Raw genomic sequence first — 18,241 nt, forward strand, 5'->3', positions numbered from 1 at the left:
GTTTGAAATGATCCTTGTGGTATTTTGACCAAAGTATGTTACAGACATTTCATTAAGACCCCAAGGAACCATATCAACTTGTGGTAAAATGGGCATGCTATGTCCCCTTTAAACTGTGAAGAGGAAGTGAGAACAGATGTCAGCTAAATTTACATTTGCTATTTGAAACATTATTGTTATCACATTATCATATGATTATGTTGAACATCCACAGGATGTCGCTATTTTACATTACATTATATTTTCCATATGCAAGTACATGAAAGAGTTTTTATATTAAAATCAAGGCCATTAAAATTTTGTAAACAAATTCAAACCTGTTCATATCCCAATTTATTAGTGACCTTTCACAATAGGAACAGTGATAGTCCACTTCACAATAAAAGCTCCTTTAAAGTCAAGTGTAAAACTGCATGACACACACTAATTCACTTTCTCACATATGATCCTATAATTTGCACACATATGTGTCTATGCACAGGGTGTGCGTTTGGTGTGAGTGTATAATGTCTAACACCTCAGACACCACACACACACACACAGGCATTCCTCGGGCTGCATGCCCCCAACCCCCAACTGTTAGGGTCGCCCAAAGGACACATGAAGGAAAGCTGAGTCGTTTTATGACCAGAGGGCAACATGAGGGGGGGAACAAATTTGTATCGAGAGCAAAAACAAAAGTTCCAGCATGGGTGACTTTCTAGAAATGGTCCTATGGTGAAAGGTTTTAAGGGCATACGTTTTAATTATGCTTATTCCACAGAAAGATATAAGTTTCATTTCTTGTTCGTAAGAACATCCCACGTGCTCTGTGTTACCTCAGGGTAAAACATCAGCGGGCTGTAGTGTTCAAAGTGCAAAACACTTTCCCGGGAACATGCTGAAGTGTTGTAATGTTAGCTGTGATGTTAGTTAGCTAAACCGCTAATGACAGGGAGGGTGAGAGAGAAAGTGGGTGGTGTGACTTTCATTTATCTACCAAAGTGCTACAAGCCAGTGAGAGCAACAAGGGGGGAAAGCCAGGCAGCAAATAAGCAACTTCGACAGGTTTTAAGCTGAAAACGATACTTGAATGAGCCTCAGAGACGTGTAAATGTGTTAACACACAATCACTTCAAGTCAAATTGAATTTACGCACCAAATTAACATCTGGAAAAGGCTTAAGGAGTGCGGTCTTGTATTGATTTTTTTGAAGGCCCACCTATCCTGACGCTCGTATTGCCACACGTTCTGCTGACATTTTGTGGAATGTGGAGCAGATCCCATAAAAAGCTGTCGGTCAGCTCCACCAATTGGAGGGGGGGGGGGGGGGCATTCACATTACAATTGTTTATTGAAATAATGCACCATAAACCACTAATAGGTTGACGTTTATATTGCGGTAACACCTTCTAAAGGTTAAGAAATAAATAAAACAAAGGTCATAAACTTCCCAACTTTACGTCTGTGTATATTTGCACAAGTGTGTGTCGGCTCTTGCTCCGCTCCCCCATTCCTCAAGGCATTTTTGACACTTGGCTTCAAAGTTGGACCATTCTGTTGCTCCTACTTGGCGCCCCTGTTCTATACGTCCTGTGTGTTGTAATTATCTTCACCTCTTTTACCTCCGAACCTCCTAAAGATTTATTTCTTCCCCTTATTCCCTTTTCATTGCCGACTGTTTCGCATCTGCAGTTTCAATCATCCCCGTGCCAGGAAAAGTGTTTGCTGGTTCATTGCAGCATGGGGTATATTTACCAGTAGGAAGCTCAGGAACAGCCATAAAGATGTTTCACATTAATTTGTTTGCGTTGTGCCTTTGACCAACTTCACACATTAGCCCGTATTCCCCCCCAATGCTTACAGGTCAAATCAGCTGGGAAAGAGTTTGGTGAACGCTGCATTTAAACTTTTTTCCCCCGTCTCTATGGAAATTACGAAATGAAATTAAACCCCTGTATTCTAAATACTCTCCCTCAGGTAACTAATGATGTATAATGAGTGAATCATAACGTAGGAATGTCTCGGTAGTTGAACCATATTTTAAGAAAAGCACAGTGTGCATTACAATAAAATCTCTATATGTTTAAGTCTCCGGGGAAATAATCAAGTCAAGTCAGCACCGGCAAGATATTTAGTATGCTCACATTGTTTCGCAGTGCACAATTTAAGTCCAACATAAAAGGATGTGTCCCATTTTGAGGCTGTTTGCCTGTAACATCAGATTTAAAATGATGAAAACGCACAACCACACACACAGACCTTGCAGGACTCAAATGTGTTATTTAAAGATTTATTTTGAAAGAAAAACAAAAATGCTCCTCAAGATGATTATCAGTCATTATTATAAAGTATCTAAATACAGGCAACTGAGGTATATCTGTCTTTCTACAGGTGGGGTGAGAGAGAGAGAGAGAGAGAGAGAGAGAGAGAGAGAGAGGCAGAAAGAAAGAAAGTGTGAGGGGTGAACAGTGAGAGAGCGGCACGAAGCTTGCAATAACAAAGATGAGAACAAAACATGGGGGAAAATAACAATGTACTGTATAAAGGCTGAACGTGGAGAGTGTGGGTGTATGATCTGAAGAAGTGGTCTACATGAGCAGGGCACATCATTCATTGCACTAATCTCTATATAAAAAGGCAATAGGCAAACATTTCCACACCTTGTATCACAGCCTCAGATGCATTTCAGCGTAGAAAATAAAGTCATGTTGGGCTCCATTGACTTCATATAACCTTCTGCATTCAGAAAAAATGCATGCACTTTTCAAAAGTTCCGTAATTTCCAGCAAATGTTCTGGCAAGTTTAAAATAGATGCAATAAGAACATCCCTTCAAAGAACCTTTATCATATTGTCCTGTGTCGATTACATTTTTCCATCAGTGCGTGAAAGAATTTGGTGACTGTGCACTTCATGTGATTCAAACCGAGATCACAACACATTTCTGAAAGGAAAAGTTCACTAATGCCTGCTGCACAGATGATAACCTGTCGGGTTTGGATTCCAGTTCAGCTCCCCTGATGATTGCAGGGGATTTGAGACTGAGATGATCTGACCAAATGATCCTGTAGTGTTGAATGAAAGGATTGGGCGAGTTAGCAGAAACCTGCAATAACCAGTAAGAATGAGCTGACTGGGAAGGGTCTTACTTGTGTTAAGAACCGAAACACACAAGACAAACTTGTGGAACGCCAGCAGTCCGCCTCCAACTACGTTTTTATCCTGAAGTCTAGTCGATCATGCAAGATTCTGTGGGGCTCTTAAGTCTCTGAAATCACCACTTAGAATTTGCCAAGTGTGTGGTCCCGCAATTAAGAGATAAAAAAAAATGTTGCATCTGTAATTTTTTTAATCAGTTAAGATTTGAAAGATCTCTAATGTGCAGCAGACATTACTTGCAGACGTTTTTTTGAAAAGCCACAGCCAGGAGAGGGTTACATTCACTTAGCATAACGACTGGAAACATGGTTAACAGCTAGCCTGGGTATGTCCAAAGGTAAAAAGGAAAACAATATTTAAAACTCACAAATTAGCACATTCTGATTTGTTTGTTTAATCCAGACGTAGATTTAAGTGAAAAGGTGCAAAATCCTGCAGCATTGTCATCACTCTCGGGTTGCCAGGGACCCAGCGGAGATTCCACGGATGTGTTTTTACACTTTGATTTGTACTGATTAAACAAACGAGATTTGAGGTGCTACTTAATGAGCTTTAGAGGCATAACACAGCCAGGTTGGATGTTTTCAGTCTTCATGCTAAGCTAAGGTAACCGGCTGCTAGCCGTAGCATACGGACAACATGATACAGGTCTTCTCTTCGAATCGTGTTTGTGAAAAACACAAACCTTTTCTTTTAATGATACATTTCTCGTCTGTTGTTCTCCTGCAGATACAAAGACACTCTCACACAGACCATGTAAGGCAAAGCAATTTGCTTAACAAACAATAGGCAGCAATCATTATGACTTGCAAAGACTGGAAAATACATAGATACATACATTCATACAGAAACACAAAGGAGGCTCAATGAACATATAAAAAGGGTCTGAAGTCTGTCGATTGTCAGCTCAATGATTCGTAATCAGTTGTCATCTTAAAGGCAAAAAATGCATTTTGGTGTATTTGACGTACTGCAAACGAACAGCAGTCATTATCATTAAATGTACGTTCATATATATCATTATATTATTGTGTAATACATGATCACGCTTAACTACTTATCTGTTTATTCATCAAAATAAATTCAGATTTTCTGTAATAATTTACCTTATCTAGTTCGATGTATTAACAAAGGGTACAATACGAGTAGATTGTGTGTCAGTGTGTGTAGATGGAGGCTGAAACCAGCGGAGGTTTTTTGAAAGGCAAACAGCTCAGGCCCACATACAGTACAGTGGTTCAGCCCTGTTACATGTGTATGAGTGTGAGTGGGTGTGCAGCGTATTCATATGCCAGTGGGATTGAGCACATTTGTCTGTCTGCCCCTCTCCTGCCAACCACTTGCACAGTATTTTGACTGAAACACACACTCTCTCACACGCTCACACACACACACACACACACACACAAACACACACACACACACTCATATCCACATTGTCAGACTCAAAAATGATAAGTAAAACCAGATGAAAATGGAGAGAGAAAAGTAATAACACAAGGAGTGAGTGTATCCAGTGAGAAGCAGAGTAATTAGGCTGATTGAATGAACTACAGTATCGGAGTCGGAGAGACGGTTCTCCGTGAGGGTTCAGTCCGCTGCTCTCCTTGGAGGAAGTGCATTCTGCAGTGTCAGTCCACCAGCCCTGGTCCATCCAGTAAAGAGCCAAGGGGAGCTGTCACTTCCCTGTAGCCCCACACACGAGTGCTCCAGCAGTCAGAGGGGAGAGGTACTGTCGGGCGGATGGGGAAGACCCCATGTGAGAACAGTGCCCATCCCAGAGGTCTGTGGATCACCACACACGGCAGATGTTGGCAGGGACCATTTGGCTGCTCTTGTTGCAGCTGAATGCTTTGGAAAACTCTGGGAAGTTCTGAAGGGAGCCCAGTACCCTGTGACACATGAGAGGATTTACATGACACACTGTTTTCCCAAGTTTTTAAAATGTTAATACCACTGTAATGGGCTTCCTGCCCTTTGCCCCAAGCATAATACTGTTGGTTTGGATTTACCTGAATTTCCCCGGACTGTGTACATCGACTTTGATGGAATTAACAGCCTGTTCTGGTCTGTGTGTCCCACACCACACCTGAAAAAAACAGTGATTAAGATCCATCCTTACATTAATTTATCCATCCATCCATCCATTATCAATTCATCCACCCATTGTAACAGGGGTGTGTTTTACTAAATAAAAACCAGTATCCATCCATTCATGTCCATAGAACATCCATTTACCTGGTCTTTCATTCCATCCAACCATCATCCATCCGACACCTTCAAATCACAAAATATTCCATCCATCGATCCATCCCACCAATCAATAAATCAACAAATCTGTCCATCCATCCATCAATTCATCCACCCATTGCAACACAAAATGTTTAAAAAAATAAAACCGGTATCCATCCGTTCATATCCATAAAACATCCATGCACCTGGTCTTTTATTCCATCCAACCCTCATCCATCTAATCAACAAAAATTCCATCCATCCATTTTACAATCCGTGATCTAAGAATCCATCCCTCTGTTACCTGAGCAAAGTTTAAGAAGAAGAGTTGATCGTGGGAAAGGTCAATGCCAGGCAGTGTTGGCTCCTCTCCGTGCTGACTCACATAGTTCTTGTAGGCCTATTGTTTTGACACAAGACAGATTAAATTATTAAAGATGACCTTTTTATTTTTTTATGAAAAAGAAAAAAAAAAAAAATTTCAGCTTGCTTCTGTACTTTATAAATCTCGGAAAACCATTTCTGACTATTCAGCTGTAAATTTTGAACAAAATAAAGCAATAAACCCAGCATTTTAAATAAAAAATTCAGAGAGATGCTTCATAGTACATGATGTGTTAAATATTTAATATGTGCTACATTATTCAAATGTATAAGAATCAAACATTTTAAAGTTTAACCACAGACGGATGTTATTGATTGACAACATAATCCAATTATTGTAGCTTGACAATTATAAGAGGGCTGTAGGCTAAAAAAAATATAAAATGATAATGACAATGCATTATAAAATGAGATTTTAATTCCTGATGAGCATAATGTGTGTTGTGGCTATTAATATCGATGCAGTAGAGGAACATGTGTAAATAGCAACAAGCAGCGATACACAAGTTCTTATCCCTTTGTGCTCAGCGGAGGGAAGCAGCTCAATCGATATATGAATAAAATCCAAGAGCAGAAATGCGGAGGCTTGTCGCCAAAGCATAAACATCTAATTTTGTGAAATTTGGACCACTTGCTTTTGTACACGCGTTGTGAGCTTGACCTTTGACAGATTTGAAAAAAATATCAACAGCACAGGTCCTGAACCTGCCCCTGACCAGTTTGTATATAAATTGTCTTTTTTTTTTCAGTATTGGTTGTTATTCCATTTATGAAAATGACACATTTCTGCGGGATACTGCCTCTAAACCTCTCGTAGAATATGGGTTAAGATTCTGTTTGGAGATTGTTGAGCTGTACCTGTGTCGTGTCTACATAATATACATCTGTGTTGTTTTTGAAATAATCTGTTCAACCGTGAATTATTCGCCATGAATGAAATTTGTCGCTGCAGCTTATGTAAAATGTATTTTCAGCATTTAAATGTGCATCTAAATGCTAATTCACGCATTGTAAAAAAAATCGAATCACTGATTGCCTGCAAAAGAGCCACAGAATTGACTATATAAATGCATTGCACAGAAATACTTGTATGACAGAATGCTTGTTTCGCAATGAACATGTTTGTCATCTTGCATCACATAAGAATCTGTGAACGTCCTTTTGCTGTTCAATGCTATTAGTGGCAACACCATGTTCTTCATTGTTGTGTATACAGCAGCTAATGAGCCAGTCTGTGACGTGGCGAAATGACTCCTCTATTCATGTTAGCAAACTGATGATAATAACAAACCCCCGACCAAGCCCCCCCCCCCCACCTCATCTGTAAACCAGCGCTCTTAAACCAAGTTTCCTCCTTTGTTTTCAGGCTCATTACCTGATACGCCTGACGTATCCCTCCATTGTCAGCGATGTTCTCCCCGAGGGTGTTGTTACCATTTAACTAGAGAGGCGACAGAAGGAGAGAGATGACAAAGATTGGCAAGTAGAAAGGACAGACTGTCATTTTTTTCTCCTATATATTCCAGCAAATCACAAATAATGCTCTTTGGAATCAAGAAATAATTTTCTCGTTGAATAAAAGAGGCATTGTTCAAAGCAAGAGGACAGAGGAGAAGAGGCAAAGGCAGGGAGAGGGATTGATATGTCAACACAAAATATTAAAGACGATGAGATGAAGCTGCAGAAATGGGGGGAACAGAAGATTTTGCCAGTTGGATACGCTGGCAAAGCTAAAAGGAAATAAAATAAGACAAAAGCAAGGTTGAGGATAATATTTGAGAAAATATTGTCCATAAAACACAAAATCTGATAAAATGAAGCAGAGAGAAGTAGAGTCTACCAAGACGTACATTAAGTCCGTTGGCCAGGTCCCAACTGAAGTTGCCGTACTGATCGACGATGCACTTTGACAGCTCCAGGAACCTCTGAGTGGAGTCTGGTGTCCACCAGTCCTTCAGGTCACCGTCCTTATCATAGTTACGGCCTAAAAAAAAGAGGCCAGATGCACAGAGATTCAGCTGCTTGGATTTGATCAACAAAATAAACTATTGTGATGTATTTCAAATGACCCAAAAAGCTTTTATCTTTTTCTCTGAGACAGAACTCAAAAGCCGCATGCGGTGTAAATTACATGTTTCCATTCCATTTCATTACTTTCCATTGTGTGTTTCTGGGCAGCTTGCAGTTGTGGATTTCAGTATAAAAGAACACTGACATCTTAAAAATTGAACCTAATAACTTCAAAATGAGAGCAGTACAAAACAATCTGAGGCGGAACTCAGAAATGGCATGTCAAAACTTTTTTCGTGAAATGGTACCAGTTACAGAAAGAGAAATTATCCAAAGCAATCAGGCAAAACTGCCTCCGGGCGGAAGCGAGAGCAACAATGTGGAAAATCGTACCATTGTCATCAAAGCCATGTGTGATCTCATGACCGATCACCATGCCGATGCCGCCGTAGTTGAGAGATTTGGCCTGGCCTTTGCTGAAGAAAGGCGGCTGGAGGATACCTGCGGGGAACACTGACACCAGGGGAAAAAAACAAAAACACTTTAAGTCATTTGTCTTTTAAAATAACTGCACGTATGAATGTTTGTAAACCTTTGTGCACGTGTGAATGTACCTATTTGGTTTTTGCTGGATGAGTAGAATGCGTTGACGACAGCAGCTCCGGTGACCCACCTGAAGAACAGTTCAGAAGTGCGAAGGGCGGCATGAAAATTTGAGTATTAAAATTAACACGTGGTTAATAATAACCAGGCTAATATTAGCATTCCTGCTGTGCTCAGCTGAAGGCTGAACTGTACATGTGAGTAGGAGTCTGTGTGGGAGAGTGTGAATGCACTATGCTACATGCAAGCTTGTGTTTCACACCACAAATACCATTAGTGGATAAGTGATTTGTTATAAGTGTATTAAATACTTCACATCGTAGCTTTAAATTACTGCACATCCGAGAAAAAAAAAAGCCCTCTTTGTCGAGCATCAGTGTAATTACAAACCCCCCCCCCCCACCACCCCACCCCCGGGGGATCTTACTCGTCTTTGTTGACTTTGACTCGGAGTTTCCGCAGACGTTTCTTCTGCACATACTCCAGGTTCTGTAGGATGTTTTCAAAGTACTCCTCTGCGTTGTAGCTCAGCTAACACCAACACAGAGCCAGAGAAGCAGGAGGATTAGCTGCGATGAGAGCTATCAACACCCGGTCATATATTCAGCAGCAAGCCTCACGAGAGCCAAGAATGCACCGAGATGTTTTTCACAGAACAGAACCGATATGTGGCTACAATGAATGCACATTGTGTTCTCTTACATTAATTTAGCGGAAAAAACATAATTGCATTTTTTTAAGACACTCACATCTTTGTACTCATTGTTCAGGTATTTGTCGTCCATGATGTTGTCGGAGTAGCCGATCCGCTCCCGGATGGCTCGGGCCTACAGACAGAGGGAGAGAAGATTCGATAAACAAACCCCTCCAGTCGCCACAAATCCTACAGAACACAACGTGAAGCACCACAATAACATCAGACGGGTAATTATAAGGAATACCTTCTCCTCCGCTGCTTTCTTAGTCTCTGCATCCATCCAGGTCAGGTCATCAAGGTTACTGATGAACACTTCCCGAATGTCTTTGATCATCTCTTCCATCTGATTCCCCCCCACACACACACAGACACACACACACAAAGAGAGAGAGAACAATCAGAAACATGTCACTAATGTATAACAACAAAAAGTGTAGAAAGAACACAGAGCCTCAAACTGTCAGTCAGTACAAATTGTCCATTGTGTGGGAGTTTTTTTAATCTTCTTTATTCATAAGGTCGGCGGAGGGGATCCAGTGAAAAACACAAAAAAACAGTCTTGCAACATACTGTGCAACAAAGTCATGAAAATACAATTCCCTGAATTAGGCCTCATGTTTACACAGTCACACATAAACGCACGATGGAATCTATGTTCCACTCCCTCTGTCTGGAGGGCGACGACCTTGGGTATTAAAGTGATTGTATCCATGTCACTGATATGCTATCAAGAATATGGATTCACATAAAAGGAACAAGGTAATGACAAGTATAAATAATTCATTAATAATGACTTAAATGTCGACTGTAAATAGAGTGTGAAAAGTCATTCGGACTTATTAACAAAAGTCTCCTCTTCTTGCATTAGAATTCTCCTCACTAGATGTCTGCTATACCATCTGTAATTTTGTAGATGTATAATTAATATTGCTACTGATGTACATATTTTAAATATTTTCATTTACTCACAGAAGCATCTGGTAGTTTTAAATTGGGTTTTCTGTTACTAAAATAACCTTGTGCCATATAAATGTAGATGCTGGAATATGTTATTATATTCTTACTAAATAAATAAATGTTTGCTCCTGAACAAACATTTTTATGTCAACAATTTGTCTTCACAAAATATATTGACAGAACTATGATAGTCTCAAGTTACAAATTCGCTCAGCAAGGTGCTCCACATCAAAAGGGTGATTTTGTGGGGGGTGGGAACCTGTGGTGTAAAGTTAATGTTTCTGTAATGTATTGCTCTCCAGTTTAAAAGAATGTGCCTGCACACAGTGGGACAGACAGACTGACGCCACCATGGTGTCACAATGCTGCTCGATCCATGTCTCGTACATGATCTCTGCACTATTTTATGTCCATAAACATAATCAGATTTAGAATAATTCCAGCATAAAGTTTGTGAACCTATAAAAGAATGCAGGCAAAAGAGGAGAGGGGTAAATTAAAACAATTGCAGTGACAGTGGAGGTCAACCAACCAGATTCCTCAAAGCGGCTCACTGAGACCACAGTGAGCTGACGGAGGCATTCCAGTGTCTTATCACATCAGCAGACCCCTCAATAACACACTGCACGGCCACTCGGACAACACGCTGTGGTTCGCCACAAACCATAAACGAGCGACATAATGATGAGGCTCTTCCTGAAAACCTTTTAGCGTCCAGCTTGTGTGTGTGTGTGTGTGTGTGTGTGTGTGTGTGTGTGTGTGTGTGTGTGTGTGTGTGTGTGTGTGTGTGTGTGTGTGTGTGTGTGTGCCTGCGTTGCAGCTGGTCTGTTTGTGGAATCCCATAATGGTTGAATGCAGGGGCTACTAAGTACGCATGCATCATAATAGTATGATGATGGGCATTGATCCACTGCTATTCAATTTGATTTAATTTACTCAGTCTCCAAACACTAAACAAAGTAATGTTCATATCAAATCAATGACTGGATTATATTCAGTCATTTTAAAATAGTACATCAGATGGAGCCTTTCCTCTGCACTGTATGTAACGATGAATAAGTACCCACCTCCCTGAAAGTCTGTTTATTATCATTAAATGCACATAAACATCTTGTGTAACTACGCATGAACTGCAAGGGACTATACATGTATCAGCTTGAAACCTTAATTTGGTAAATTGCCGTGTCAGTTATGTTTGTACTGTTCCCTTTTCAGAAATTAAATAAATACATAGATAACAGGTAGATCCAAAGAGAGGCACCATACTTTATAAACTAATCATTTGTATGTGTGTGAAATCTGTATCAGTAAAGTAGTTAAATGTCATGAAAATGGCCCAATTTTGCCTCTAAAGTCTCGAGCGGAAGAAGTTTAACATAGCATGAAATGGAAAAGGTAATTTACACCATGTTTTTAGTGTAAATGTCTGCTGATATCTTCCGACGAGGTGCATCCAGGGACCGTCGGAAATGCTAACGTCCGCAAGCTGAGCCACTTCTGCTGGACTTTTAGGTTTAAAACTTGGTGTAAATGACCTCGTTTCGAGACAAATATGAAGACAGGTCACTAATCAGCTGAGTAGATAATGAGTGAATTTTCATTTCTGGGTGAACTATCCCTTTAACGGCCATGTATTTGGGGAGAGGAGTGTTCATATATCTTCTTGCAGGATCAAAAGAGTTGTGTGTTGTTTTTCACAAACTCAAACACTCACACCAACACATTTGCACCGGGCGCAAAGTGAGATCCACACACAGGACTGGGCAAAGGTGCAGGAAATGACAGAGATTTACAGTGTGTGAAACGCTCGTCCGTTATGACTGATGTACGCATTCTCACACACACAATCTGACTCGTGTGCACGTGGCCATGTGCCAAAGCACGCACACACACACACACACACGCACACACACACACACGCATAGCAATGAGTGTGGGTGGTGTGGGCATGACAACTAGGATACCTTGTTCAGCTGCTTTCAATGGGTGCAAGCAAAAATAAATACATTACCGTGGTGGAGACACAAAACACAAGGGTGATAAAAACATAGGTGAGTAAGAGACATAAATAAAACCCAGTGGGATGTGCCTGAAACACATGTTCTCAAGCTGAATGTCTGAATAACTGAATTCATAAACACTGTTACACTGATTTTGTGAAAACTCCTTCCCTGCAGATTCATTCTCAGTACCAGGTCCAGGTATAATAAGATTCATGTTTTATGTTTTTTACAGAATGTATTCTCCCCAATGAAGGAATTCCCCTTGATGATAATGTTAACCTCTTTCAACGCAACATTAAATTTGATATTTTAAAGAATAATCCGACATCTACTGACCAGTTCTTTGCTCTTTTCTGAGAAAGCCTCCTGCACATAAAGTCGCCCGACAGCGTTGTCCATGTTGTTGTTGACGTAAAGTGCACACTGTCGCCACACGGCTGCCTCTGACGTCGTGCCAGACAGAGCCTGCAGGGAAAGTAATGAGGCACAGATCAATTAGAGATGCAGGATGGACTGCTCAGCACATTGTTTAAAGAGGCTCCTGGCAATTCTTAATATGTGCACCTTCATTATGCATTACCATTACATTTAGGAATATAGAGTAAGAAACAGGGCAGAAGGGAAATTATTAGATTAGAGAGCGTTAGAAATACGGAAGAAGAATATCCCAACTATTGGATGGATTGCCGTGGACTTTATTGCAGACATTCATAGTCCCCAGAGGGTGAATCCTACACATTTTAGTGATACCTTGAAACCTCCAATCTGATGAAGTTGACATTGTTACCTCCATCAAGGAGGTAATTGATTATCTGTCAGCAATGAATATAACATGGTGAGATTGGGAATTAGCTGAGGCAGAGTTAGTTGGCTAGTTAGCAAATGTTTGATGTGCCAACTTTTGCATTGAGCTCAAGCACAGCCACACAGAGCCACTTGCACGGCTGCATAGACTTTGTAAATGTCTCACTCTAAAATCCATCCATCAATCTATACTGCTTATCCTTTGAGGGTCGAGAGGGGAGCTGGAACCAATCCCAGCGGACATTGGGCGAGAGGCGGGGTACAGCCTGGACAGGTCGCTAGCATACAGAGATAATCATTCACATACTGTACATATTCACGCCTATTATCAATTTAGAGTTTCCAGTTGAACTAAACCCAATCGACATGCTTTCAAACTGTGGGAGTACGTGTTACCCAGAGAAAACCCACGTAGACACGGGGAGGTCATGTAAACTCCACACAAGAAGAGGAACTTCCTCAAATCTTCTTGCTGTTACTCTAAATGTTTATGTGGAAATTCCTGCGAGCGTCCATTGTTTTCCCAGCCACCCCTTTCACGTCTATATGACCAAAGCCTCGACAGAATGACTGAAACCAATTCGGAACTGGGTTGTGTTTCATTTGAAGTGGGTTCTAAAAACAACACATGCATCCTGGTGGTGTACCTTGCGGAAGGCTTTCCTTGTGTCCCTGTAACTTCTGCTCAGGCCCACCACCATGTTCATAGCGAAGCGCCACACCATGTAGTTCTGAAGATCCCTGTGAGGAGAGGAAAGAAAAGTCTCTTGGTCACATGGTATAATAGCAACTGCTGTTTGCATTGCATGCTTTGAGTTCCCCCCACTAACAGCCTCACATCATACACAAACACAACCAAGAACTCGTACAAAAACACACACACCTCTTGTTATATTTGGCCAAGACAAGGTTGAGTCTTCTGTAATAGTTTGGTGAGTAGTTTATGACCTTCTCGGTATCAGGAACGCTGATGTTGACTGTATCCATTAGCTTAGCCGTGAAGTAACTCCAGTCAAATACCTTCAGGCGTGAGTCCGAAAGCACAAAGAACGAGACGGGAAAACAAATATTATGAAGAGGAAGGCAGGGGAAAAGAAATAAGAAATTCTGACGGAGAAAGAGTTTATCTTAACCTGTGAATCAACCTCAAGGGTGAAGTTGGCATTGAGATCGCCCAGGTTCATCTTGTTGTACAGCAACACTGGGTTGTTCCGGTCCTCTGGAGTATCAGTAGACTTCGAGAGGACAAGACAGAGAGGTTGAAAATCAAGAATGTTGCCACCACACACCACCCTCCCTGTTTCCTGACACATGTGTGCACATGCATTGCAGGTCCAGCAGCAGAAAACATATTTAGGGTCTCAAGAGGCTTCAGGTCTTTAAATTTCAGAGTTCCAACACTATAACTGCCTTGTAAAAGCCAGCAGCGGAGAAGCGAGGAAGTGGAGCATGGCAGTCAGCGGAACAGAGCGGCGCAGGATGACAAATGCAGACCGTGGTAACCTGTTGATGTCTGAGAAAAGTTGTTGTGTAAGGATCAGGCTAGTTAACAGCTTGTTTTACTCAGCGGCTGCTCCAGAGTGCCGCCACATACACGCAGAGAACACACCGCTTTGAGCTACAAAGCAGGAGTGGAAGGTCACACTGTCACATGTGGTTTGCTCACAAATTCCTGCTGTTGTGTGAAGCTGAGATAGAAAATAAGGTATGCAGTGCTGCGGGAAAACAAGGTCACCTTCCATCAGTTCCTCAGAGAACAAAAGATCGCTCTCTGTCAGACGCAGGGGAAGCTAGTTAGGCAAAGTTTGAACACAAAACTGCACACTCACGTTTGCGATGTCTCTCTCCAGGTCCATAACCCGCTTCACCTCCTCTCTGATGCTGGTTTCGTTGATGGCGAGATTCCGGTCGGTGCGGATCAGCTTCGCCAGGTCAATCATGAACTGCTCATAGGCCCGACACGCCTGCCAAACACAAACTCTTTCATTACCTTCGAATCTTGCCTTTATTTTAACAGGAAGGAATTTGAATTTGGTTTGAATATAGCCACTGACCAAAAAACCGGAGGTGACGGCTTGCACTTGTGCACAGATACGCACACATACACTCAGCCCGCCGCGAGCCGAGTGCAGTCAAGTGCTGCTTTCTGCATATCAATCAAGAGTCCGTGGTGAACTTTCAAATAAAATCAGGGCAGGGGATGTCTGCTCCAATCACACACATCTGGTCTGGACTCAGACACAATCAAATCTCTGCTGTTTTGTCTCACTGATTTTTGATCATCACTTATGGCCTCGTTTCATTCAGCGTGTACAGGCATGCTCACAAATGCGAGTAGGCACATGAATAAACAGTAAATTAATTCGAGCACTAAACAAATGCCCTCATCATTTCTTGGGCGTCTGGTTTCCCCCAAACAAACTCGAGGGGACATGAAACCCAGACTCAGTGGCACTGGTCCAAATGAGCACATGGGTCTATTTACATTATCGTAAATTAGAAGTGTGTGTGCGACGTGTGTATATGTTAACTTGCCTCCGCATAGGGTCCCGTACAAGTGTAGTAATCTCTGGACAAGAGCCCGAGACTTGTCTGCTGGTCGAACTAGGAGAGCAGAGGACAAGATCCATTTATTTACATTGGCTGAAGGAGCTGCGTGGATACGATGCGAGAGTGAGATACACAGAAAGAAGGAGATGAGGGATTTCTAGCTACATTTGCACACCTACATGAATGATGTGGGAATTGGAGTCCCTGTCATCGGTGCCGACGAAAAAGTTAACCAAGAGTTGAGTTCCGTATTTCTCGTTCAGCTTGGCGATGACGTCTTCCAACCTCCATGTTTTACCTGAAGAACAGGGGGGGAAGGAAGGAGTGAGAAAGCAAGAAACGCCTGTGGATGACATATGCCGCGTGTGCCAGTGGGAAACAATACTCTACCATGGTTGGTTTCCCAGTTGTCCACAGCTATGGGCCAATCAAACACATCAGGCAGCATGTCGAGCAATGGGCTGCCTCCTCTGAGCTCAATCAAACCTTAAAGATTAATACACACAGGTAAACTTTTTAATAATGGATACATTTGTATTATACCAGTCAAATTACAAAAAAGTATAAAAAAAATAAACGTTATATTTATTTCTCATTCAGTGTAATGCATCTATACAAATTTGAGCACATTACCGATGGAGCTTACTTTGCGTCCCATAATCCTGTAAATCTAATTAATTAAGCCATTACGATATTACATTTATTCATTTTGCTCTTGACACTTTTAACCCTAACGGTTAATAATACATTTAGTTTGACAATAAAATAAAGCATATAATAAAACGTTTTATGTTAAAATAGCTAAATGTCCCGTTTCAGGACAACCAGAAGTTAACGGTAACTGTCTTTATATCTCATGGCTGCTGACTCACTCTCATTAGTGCAGGACTTGTAAAGAGTCTTAGCCTTGACGAGAGCGGCGGCTTCCCCTTCCACGGTTTTTTCAAGGACACCTACAAAGAGAGAATAGAAACAAGGCGGGCGTGAGGGACAGAGACATAATGATAAAGGTGTGTGTGTGTGTGTGTGTGTGTGTGTGTGTGTGTGTGTGTGTGTGTGTGTGTGTGTGTGTGTGTGTGTGTGTGTGTGTGTGTGTGTGTGTGGTGGTGGGGGGGGGGGGGGGATGGAGTAAGAGAGGAAGGGTGTAAATATCCTCAGGTACAATGCGGAATGTTCTGTATTCCAAATGGGATCCAGCTGTCGTCCAGATGCGTTTAATCGTTTTAATTAATGGGTGTCGTCTGTCGCCCTATCACACAGCACCAGGAAAAATAAAGTCTTTGAACCAAAGCAATTCATAGGGACCGGGGACAAAACAGACAACAGCGAAATTATTCAAAGGGGAGGAAAGAAAACACGTAATATGAATATATCTAAAAGGGAATGAGTCTCAAACTGTGAAACAAAACAAACACAAACAAATACAATGAAGCTGATGGGAAACAAATGTCAGTTCATCTTAATTACATGTTTTTCATTAGAAGCCGCCTGAAAAATGTATACGATGAAAAAAGGAGAATATTTAGATGGAATGAAATGCTGATTATAGATTTTCAGAAGACAACTAAAGACTTAATTTTGATCTTCTCTTAATAAAGACACGTGGTTTTCACTACTCAGGCGATTCTGCAACAGGTTCACGTCCAACTTTGATAACATTGCACTCCAGCATTTGCATTGATTAGAGCTAGCACAGCGATACACTAAAACAATCACTGGCACAGTGCACGGCCAAACTTAGCTCCCAATGACTGATTAAAAAATGTAATTAAACAAACAATTTATAGCAGCGGTGCAATTAATCATTCCATCGGGTGATTGAGATTATTTGGGCCGTTTGTTGTAGAGGTCAGCGCTGTCATATAAACACAAATTAGTGGATATGCAGTTCACGTTTAGTCATGGCTGAGGCTGCTGACCTCAGAGCAGGGAAGTCCTAGGTGGAAGTAACTCAAGGAGCAGCAGAGCTTGAGGTGCGGCAATTAAAGACCATTTGAAAACAAGAGGGAACGCCATCGTTCGTTTTACTGCCTACATTTACAGCCTCTTCAACACCTGTTGTGTGCATATGGATGCCAGTTAACGCGTCCTCGGGCTAGATGGTGGTTGTAGGTGGACAGCTAATCAAAATGAGTTATATGTGTAGGGGTGTAAACTTGCCGCAACTGAGGGGAAAGCGAATGGGACCAACAATACACTTTTACCGCCCTGCTTCAAGACACCAAGTTGTATATTATAGTTTTAAAGTTTGACCATCCCTTCAGGATCTGCAGCACCACGCGTGAGGGAGAGTTTATGTAAATGTTCAAATCGTCATCGCTGCTTTTTTAAAACTAAGGTTACTTCTCAACAGGTATCTCAAGCTTTACTTCAACTTACAATATCAATTTGAAATTATTATTTTAAAATGTCTATGCATCTATGCTGGTGACAGCCGGAGCTGGAGAAATTATGTTTTCGGGTTCTCGGTCCGTCCCACTCTCGAGAAGACGAACTCAGTGAAGGAGTTGATTCAAATTTGGCAGAAGCGTTCACTTGGACTCAAAGATCCATTTCTCACTGAAATACCTCTGGCACGTGACAAGTAACAGCTATAATGTCTTAGTACACAACTTAATTCATGTCTACAACATTTTCTGTGAATATAGCGAATATAGATTTTGACCTATAAGTGTTAATTACGTTACATTATCAACTGGATAGTGAGAAATAATTAAAGGACACAAATGTAATGTGAGTTAACATAGATGTGACCTTTGACAGTAATTGTGCTGGTCAAATATTACAATTCAAAGTGACCCGCAGGTTCCCAATAGAAAACAAAGAGTAAAGAAAGCAAAGAAGGTTATAAAACCAAGAGA

At 41.3% G+C, this 18,241-nt stretch overlaps 1 protein-coding gene across 4 annotated transcripts in view; it reads right to left on the reverse strand.

Moving 5' to 3' along the window:
- Positions 1-2,251: 2,251 nt before the first annotated feature.
- Positions 2,252-18,241, reverse strand: part of LOC117772822 (neprilysin-like) — a 32,133-nt gene continuing 16,143 nt past the window's right edge. For 3 of the 4 annotated variants that reach the window (XM_034604328.1, XM_034604329.1, XM_034604330.1), the window contains exons 5-23: positions 16,253-16,333; positions 15,771-15,866; positions 15,560-15,678; positions 15,366-15,434; positions 14,660-14,794; positions 13,964-14,065; positions 13,714-13,850; positions 13,478-13,571; positions 12,363-12,491; positions 9,311-9,409; positions 9,119-9,196; positions 8,797-8,900; positions 8,381-8,439; positions 8,160-8,279; positions 7,607-7,740; positions 7,132-7,197; positions 5,677-5,772; positions 5,153-5,229; positions 2,252-5,032 (exon numbers count right to left, since the gene is read on the reverse strand). In XM_034604328.1, the coding sequence (XP_034460219.1) occupies positions 4,933-5,032; positions 5,153-5,229; positions 5,677-5,772; positions 7,132-7,197; positions 7,607-7,740; positions 8,160-8,279; positions 8,381-8,439; positions 8,797-8,900; positions 9,119-9,196; positions 9,311-9,409; positions 12,363-12,491; positions 13,478-13,571; positions 13,714-13,850; positions 13,964-14,065; positions 14,660-14,794; positions 15,366-15,434; positions 15,560-15,678; positions 15,771-15,866; positions 16,253-16,333 (1,895 nt within the window). In that variant the 3' untranslated portion in view covers positions 2,252-4,932. The remainder of the gene's footprint in view (positions 5,033-5,152; positions 5,230-5,676; positions 5,773-7,131; positions 7,198-7,606; positions 7,741-8,159; positions 8,280-8,380; positions 8,440-8,796; positions 8,901-9,118; positions 9,197-9,310; positions 9,410-12,362; positions 12,492-13,477; positions 13,572-13,713; positions 13,851-13,963; positions 14,066-14,659; positions 14,795-15,365; positions 15,435-15,559; positions 15,679-15,770; positions 15,867-16,252; positions 16,334-18,241) is intronic. The other variant, XR_004615840.1, reaches the window with a different exon arrangement.

Source organism: Hippoglossus hippoglossus, chromosome 13, assembly GCF_009819705.1.
Source record: "Hippoglossus hippoglossus isolate fHipHip1 chromosome 13, fHipHip1.pri, whole genome shotgun sequence".
Lineage (NCBI taxonomy): Eukaryota > Metazoa > Chordata > Actinopteri > Pleuronectiformes > Pleuronectidae > Hippoglossus > Hippoglossus hippoglossus.